General features: G+C 61.3%; 1 protein-coding gene across 2 annotated transcripts; it reads left to right on the top strand.

The window, feature by feature from the left end:
* Positions 1–331: 331 nt before the first annotated feature.
* On the top strand, positions 332–5,933 carry LOC135406035 (zinc finger protein 501-like). Of its 2 annotated transcripts, none has more exons than XM_064640564.1 (3): positions 332–1,648; positions 4,185–4,260; positions 4,449–5,933. In XM_064640564.1, the coding sequence occupies exons 1-3, from the start codon at positions 1,604–1,606 to the stop codon at positions 5,504–5,506; spliced, it is 1,179 nt and encodes a 392-aa protein (XP_064496634.1). In that variant the 5' UTR covers positions 332–1,603; the 3' UTR covers positions 5,507–5,933. The 2 variants fall into 2 exon arrangements, with proteins under 2 accessions (XP_064496634.1, XP_064496635.1); XM_064640565.1 differs by having other exon boundaries at positions 332–1,772.
* The last annotated feature ends 1,151 nt before the right edge of the window (positions 5,934–7,084 follow it).

Here is a 7,084-nt window from a genome sequence, read left to right as displayed (position 1 = left end):
AGCCCCCCCAAATGTCCCCTAACCTCCATTTTCCCTTTAATCCTCTCCCCCCACAGATCCCTTTGATGCCCCAATGCCCCCAAAACCCATTTTAGCTCCCCCAAATGCAATCAAAGACCCCCAAAACCCCCCAAATCCCCATCCAACCATCCCCCCGGATCCCTTCAGATCTCCCCCAGCCCCCCTTCAAATCCCTTCCAACCCCCTCAAAAAGGGATCACCCGGCAGCAGGAGCACAGTGGCTGTACTGGGGGCACTGGGCTGTACTGGGAGGGCACTGGGGTGGGCTCAGGTGTCCCACAACAATGTGGCCCAGCTCCAGGAGAGATCGGGGGAGCAGTGAGGAGGTACTGGTCTGTACTGGTCTGTCCTGGTTTGTACCCCCAATCCCCAAAGCCCCTCCCCAGCTCCCCCAGGACCCTCCCGCACCCCAAATCCCCCCAGGCCCCCCCAGGCCCCTGACTTGTTCCTGCTGCCCCTTGAGCATCTGCAGCTGCTGCAGAACCAGGCATTTCATCAGCAAATGTGCAGCTGACCCCAAGCTGGGGTGTGTTGATGTGCTGGAAGGCAGGAGGGCTCTGCAGAGGGACCTGGCCCAGCTGGATCCATGGGCTGATTGCAAGGGGATGAGGTTCCAGCAGGCCAAGGGCCGGGTCCTGCCCTTTGGCCACAAGAAGCCCCGTCAGCCCCCCGGGCTGGGGCCAGAGTGGCTGGAGAGCAGGCAGGCAGAAAGGGAGCTGGGAGTGGGGATGGACAGGAAGCTGAACAGGAGGCAGAGTGTGGCCAGGGGGCCAAGAGGGCCAATGGAGTGAGGAAGTGTGGCCAATGTGTGAGGAAGAGTGTGGCAGCAGGAGCAGGGAAGGGATTGTTGGGCTGGAGTGAGCGCTGGTGAGGCCACCCCTGGAGTGCTGTGTCCAGCTCTGGGCCCCTGAGTTGAGGAAGGCCCTGGAGGGGCTGGAGCAGGTCCAGAGAAGAGCAGCGAGGCTGGGGAAGGGAGTGGAGCACAAGTGGTGTGAGGAGAGGCTGAGGGAGCTGGGGGTGCTGAGGCTGGAGAAGAGGAGGCTCAGGGGAGACCTCCTGACTCTCTGCAAGTCCCTGCCAGGAGGTTGGAGCCAGGTGGGGGTGGGGCTGTTGTGCCAGGAAGCAGCAGTAGGACAAGAGGGCTGGGTCTGGAGCTGTGCCAGGGGAGGTTTAGGTTGGGTATTGGGAAGCAATTTTTTGCTGACAGGGTAATCAGGCCTTGGAATGGGCTGGGCAGGGAGGGGGTGGAGTCAGCGTCCCTGGAGGTGTTGAAGGTGAGAGTGGATGTGGCCTCAGTGCCATGGTCTGGGAAGCACAGCAGGGTTGGATCCAGGGCTGGACTTGATGATCTCGGAGGTCTTTTCCAACGTGGCTGATTCTGTGATTCTCTGATTGCCATTCCTGTGGCAGCACATGCTTGAGGCTCCATCCCCAGGGTGATAGAGATGTCTGTCCATATCTATCTCCAAGGTTAGTCTGTAAATGTGTGGTGTTAGCAAAGCAGGCTGAGTTGTGGGCTGGTTGTAGAAGGAGAAAGAAGCCCCCAGCCCAGTGCAAGCAGGCAGCCCTCAGCTTGCACCTGATGTCCCCTCCCTGCAGGTTCCTGTCCTTGAGCCCAGGCCCTGAGGTGAGGCTGAGAATAAGTGCAAGGCAGAGGTGCTGCTGAGGAAGGAGAGCCCCGTGGTGGGGAAGGCACAAAGCTGTGTTTGCCCATCCCCGAGCAGGTGCTGTGTCCATCCCCTGTGTGCCAGGTGAGCTGGGGCTTTGCTGCAGAGCTGCGGGCGCTGATTTGAGCGGCTGCAAGTGCTGAGATGGTGGGCACCCAGGAACACCACCTGTGCCTGGCCACGGAGCCTGCAAGGAGGAGCAGAGACAGCCCTGGCAGTGTGGGGGGCCAGGTTGTCCCTGTGCCTTCCCCTGCAGGCCCTGGCTGTCCCTGCTGGGCCCCTGTCCATCCCCATCAGGTCCCTGCCCGTCCCCCCGGGCTGAGCTCCCCCCAGGAAGTGCCGTGGAGCTGAAGCTGCTGCCATCCCCCCCGTGCAGCCGCTGCCCCAGCCAAGGGAGCAGCAAAGGCAGGGCCAGGAGCAGAGGCAGCAGCAGGGGAGCCCTGGGGGGGCCGGGAAGCTCTTGTGTGGGGCAGGAAAGAGGTGCTGGGCACGAGGCCGGGGCGGTGCTGAGCAGGCCCAGCCCTCACATCCCCCCAGCCAACGCCGGCTGCCCGGGGGGCTTGGGAGGGACCCCCAGCCCGTGTGCCCCACACTGAGCTGGCAGAGAGAGAGCCAAGGGACAGGGATGTGGGCAGGGCCACGGGGGAGGGACAGGCAGGGCCATTGCAGGGCCACGGTGAGGGCACAGCCTGTGGCAGCAGAGCTGCCCAGGGCCGGGGGCAGCCGGGGCTGTTGGGACCAGCCAGTGCTGGGGCCGAGCAGAGCACGAGGCCTCTTGCAGAGCCCTGGAGCAGCCTCCCACTTACCAGCCCTGCCCTGGTGGGGTGACACTGTCCCCTCCCTACAGGACACTCCCCCAAAAAACTTCGTGGGGGCCTTTTGTGTGTATTCCTGGTTGGTGATTCCTGCTGAGGACCTGAGGGAGCCTCTGCAATCCCATCCATGGGACACAGTCTCCTCTGCAGAGCTTGACTCCCTGCAGACTTTGCAGGGAAATCTGTGCTGGCAGCCTGAGTATGTCAAGACCCCCCACGCTCCCCCCCAGGATATTTGGGACGAGTTCCCCCTTCCCGGGCACCCGTGGGATGGGGGGCGATTGTTCTCCTGCTGTTGCTGTTGCTGCTCCACCCCTGTCCCGGCCCTTCCTGCCGCTGTGGGGTGAGCGGAGCGGCCACGATGGGAAAGGGGGGAGAGGAGCGAAAAGAGCGGGTGGGACCCCCAAAGGGAGCGCGAGGGGCGGTGGGTCACCCCCAAAGGGAGCTGGGGAAGCGGGGTTTGGGGGGCCGATGGGGAAGGGGTGGGAGAGGGGGGCTGAGGGGAGGGGAGGGAGTGGGACTGGGGTTGCCGTGGGGGTGCCTCGGTGTCCCCGTGCCTTGATCCCTGGAGAGTAGGGGAGGCTGGAGAGAGGGGGGAGCTGTGAGAGCCCCGAGAGCTGGAGAGGGGGGAGCTCGGGCCCCCTGTGCCGAGCCAGCGTTCAGGGCCCTGCTGTTGGTGCCAAATTGCCCCTGGTCAGGCTGAGCCCAGAGCCCGCCCACGTGTCAGGGGGCCCGATCCGCTCCCTGCTCTCGTTGCCCTGGGGCAGCCTCTGGTGTCCCCCCGCCCGTGGGGCTGTTTGGGTGCCTGGGGCACAGCCGGCCCTTGTGCAGGGCTGTGCCCTTGGGGGCTGTTGGGGGTGGGTGGGAGGTGGTTTTTGGGGGCCGGGCTGGGTTGGGGTCAGAGCCCTGGTGGTGGGTGGGGGATGCAGGTCCCCCCCACGATGGGGGTTGGTGTTGCTGGGTCAGGCCCCGCCGGCTCCATTGTCAGCCCGGTGCTGATGGGGGGGACACAGCGGGTTTGGGGCCCCCCAGGAGTGCTGGGGGTGGGTGTGGAGCCCGGGAGCTGCCGAGTGTGGAGGGCGGAGCGGGGAGATGCCGGAGCTGGGGGACCCCCGGCAGCCTGGAGGGGGGAGCACGGAGAGGGAGGAGCCCCGGGACCCTCAGGAGCCTGAAACGGGGGGTGTGGAGAAGGGGAAACCTGGACAGTGGGGACCCCTGGGATCCCTGGGACAACAGAGTGGAGAACCTGGAGAGGGGGAATGTCTGGGAACGTGACCCCTCGAAGGCGAGAGTCAGAGGAGAAGGGACCCTTGGGACCCCCAACACTGCCAGCATCCCTAAGGGGGACCCCCAGCATCCCAGACAGGGCAGACCCTCCAACCCCAGAGGGGAGAGACCAGAGAGGGGGAACTTCTGGGAGAGATTTTTTTTGACTAATCTTCATATTTTTGGAGTATATTTCATCTGAATCTCAAGTTTTTGCAGTTTGAGGGTGTGGGGCTCTTCTTGCTATTTCTGAGGGGGTTTTTGCCTGAATCTGGGTGGTTTGGGTTTTTCTGGGCTGAATCTTGGTGTTTGGGAGGTTTTTATGGTCACAGGATGCCCGGTGAGTTCTAGAGATGGACTTGGGCAGGAGGAACCCCCAAGGCAACGTGCTCAGCCCTTGTTTCCCCCCCATCAGGATTTGTCCTTCCCAAAGCTTGGGCAGATGAAGGAGGCTGCGAGGAAGAGGAAGATGCCTTGGGCCCCCCAGGCAGGTGAGGAGGCAGTCAGTGTCCCTTTGGGCGGGTGTTGTGCTGGCTCTGTCAGCCCAGCATGGCCCCGGCTGCAGGACAACCCCGCTGGCGCCGCCGTCCTGCCGGGGCCGGAGTTGGGGGGATGTCCTTGGCCTTCCCTGTGGGCCGGAGGCAAATCCCCTCCCTGTCCTTGTTGCTTCCTGCCCCAGGCCCCGAGCTGAGGACGGAGAGCCCAGAGGACAAATCCCCCCGGCAGAGCCTGGTGGGAGAGGCCGTTTTGAAGGGCTCCCCAGCCCAGGAAGGCAGCGGGGAGGAAAAGGGCCGGAGATCCCCCCGCAGGAGGGGCTCCAAAGCCAGCCCAGGGGGCTCTGAGGAGGAAAGAGCCAGCCTGTGCCGGGAAGGCGGCCGGAGCTTGAGCCAGAGCTCTGACCTGGTGGTCCCTGAGCAGCCTCCCAGCAGGGAGAAGCCCTTCAGGTGCTTGGAATGTGGGAAGAGCTTCAGGAAGAGCACCCAACTCCTCACCCACCAGCACATCCACAGTGGGGAACGGCCCTACACATGTAGGGAATGTGGGAAGAGCTTCAGGCAGAGCTCCAACCTGATCCAACACCAGCGCATCCACACTGGGGAACGACCCTACACATGTGGGGAGTGTAGGAAGAGCTTCAGGGACAGCTCCACCCTGATCCAACACCAGCGCATCCACACTGGGGAACGGCCCTACACGTGTGGGGAGTGTGGGAAGAGGTTTCAGCGCAGTGGGAATCTCCTCAGGCATGAGCAGACACACACGGATGAGAGGCCCTTCCGCTGCACCGACTGCGGGAAGGGCTTTAAGCGGAACTCCCACCTCATCACCCACCAGCGGACACACACGGATGAGAGGCCCTTCCACTGCACCGACTGCGGGAAGGGCTTCAACCAGAACTCCACCCTCGTCACCCACCGGCGCATCCACAGCAGGGAGAGGCCCTACAGCTCCAGCCCCCGCACCCACCATCTTATCCACACTGGGGAACGACCCTACAGGTGCTCGGAATGTGGGAAGAGGTTTAAGACCAGCTCCAATCTCCTCCTGCATGAGCGAACGCACACGGATGAGAGGCCCTTCCGCTGCACCGACTGCGGGAAGGGCTTTAAGCGGAACTCCCACCTCATCACCCACCGGCGCATCCACAGCGGGGAGAGGCCCTACAAGTGTGGGGAGTGTGGGAAGAGCTTCACCCAGAGCGGTAACTTGACCTCACACCAACGGACCCACCAGTAAGGGGAACCCTGCGAGTGCCCCGACTGCGGGAAGAGCTTCGGCCGCTGCTTCCACCCCGAATGAACCCCCTGATGGGGAGGCAACCCCTGGAGTGCAGTGACTGTCACTCCATCTCTTTCGACCACAAAGGGCCAGTCCCCTTTCCCAGGGGCAGCTTCTTCCAACAGAACCCTTTCTGGGGGGTGTGTGGAGATTCCTGCCATGGCTGGGGACCCCCAAAGGTCACTGCTGGAGGTTGAGAGCAGAGATCTCCCCACCAGCGTTGGTCTGGGGGAGTTCCATCCATCTCTAATTAAGAATTATTGCTTTTGTGCCAGCTTGAGTAGAATTGCTTCAACAATTGCTTTAGTGTAGAGCACTGTCCTGTCTTATCCTGTACTCCTGGTAGTTTTAGTGTTTGTATTGTGCAGTAAATAATTCTGATGAAGATCTTCTGTCTGATCATTTGTAACCCTAAATAAGTTCATTTCTATCAATAGTTCTGATTTGCCATCATTAAAAGCTGGGGGACAAAAGTGGTTCAGTCACAGCTCTGTAATTCCTCTAAACTGAAACTGTTGGTATGATGCAAGGCTGAGATTGGATCCAGCAGCCCCCAGCACCCCACAGGAAGTTGGGAGCTCCGGGGGGCCACCCCCCTTTGCCAACCCCCCTGTGCCCAAAGACCCCCATGGGACCGTTGGACCCACCAGCCCACCTTCCCTTTTCCACCCTTCTCCCTGTTCCTTCCACTTTCCCATTGTCCCCTCAATCCCCGTTTTCCTCCCGACCAGTTTTGGGCTCCCAACCCCCACTTTTTACCCCCTTTCCTTTGGTTGTTGAAGGATAAAATGAGGCTGCACACACAGAGTTCCATTTCAGGACTTGTTTGCCGACACTTTTCTGTGTCCCCTTTTATTCCTCTTCTCTCGTGAGCAGCACTCAGTGTTTGTCTTTTAGTCCATCAGAATTCCCAGCATGGCCCCAAAGCAGTGCCCTGATCCCACACATTCCCCTCCCCTCACGTGCTGGCTGTTCAGCCACCAGAGAAAAACACAGGCTGGTCATGGAGGCTGGTTCAAGAGCATTTGCACTTGGAGAAACAACCTTCTCTCTCTCCAAGCACTCAGCCAAGGTCCATCCTCCCTTTGCATTCCCATGAACTCAGGGCAGGTGCAGAGTGACTCCTCTTGGTCCCACCTCTGCCCCTGTTCTGTTTGGACACGCAGAGTTCACGGCCAAGAGGGCCAGGACCCGGGCTCCTTGTCTTGGGGCTTGTCCCATGTGCTTCCAGAGGACTTGGAATATTGAAACCAGGCAGATTCTGAACCCCTGCTCCTGGTGCTGCCACAGTGCCCATACACTGGCCCTGCAGGCATGGCCTGCACTGACTGGCCAGTGCAGCAGGAGCCGTGGCTGCGGCAGCTGCCGGGATTGCTGCAGAGATGATCCAAGCAATCAGCCCTCCCCTGAGGATTTCTGCATTTCACAGTTTCCTTCATTCACTGTGTCCTGCATCATCCTCCCAGCTTCTGCTTCCCTGGGAGCCCCAGTTTGGCTCTTCTGCCCACGGGAATTATTAATGATAAATGGAGGGTA

The sequence above is a fragment of the Pseudopipra pipra genome, chromosome W (assembly GCF_036250125.1).
Source record: "Pseudopipra pipra isolate bDixPip1 chromosome W, bDixPip1.hap1, whole genome shotgun sequence".
In the NCBI taxonomy this organism is placed as follows: domain Eukaryota; kingdom Metazoa; phylum Chordata; class Aves; order Passeriformes; family Pipridae; genus Pseudopipra; species Pseudopipra pipra.
The sequence above is the reverse complement of the archived record's forward strand: the minus strand, read 5'-3'. Positions and strand labels throughout refer to the sequence as shown.

What these genes read in the sequence shown, in the direction of transcription:
- LOC135406035 (XM_064640564.1), top strand. Translation starts at nt 1,604, where the DNA reads ATGTCCCCTCCCTGCAGGTTCCTGTCCTTGAGCCCAGGCCCTGAG. An exon ending in CCTTGAGCCCAGGCCCTGAG is followed by an intron (nt 1,649 to 4,184) that starts GTGAGGCTGAGA and finishes CCCCCCCATCAG; the next exon opens with GATTTGTCCTTCCCAAAGCT. An exon ending in GCCTTGGGCCCCCCAGGCAG is followed by an intron (nt 4,261 to 4,448) that starts GTGAGGAGGCAG and finishes TTCCTGCCCCAG; the next exon opens with GCCCCGAGCTGAGGACGGAG.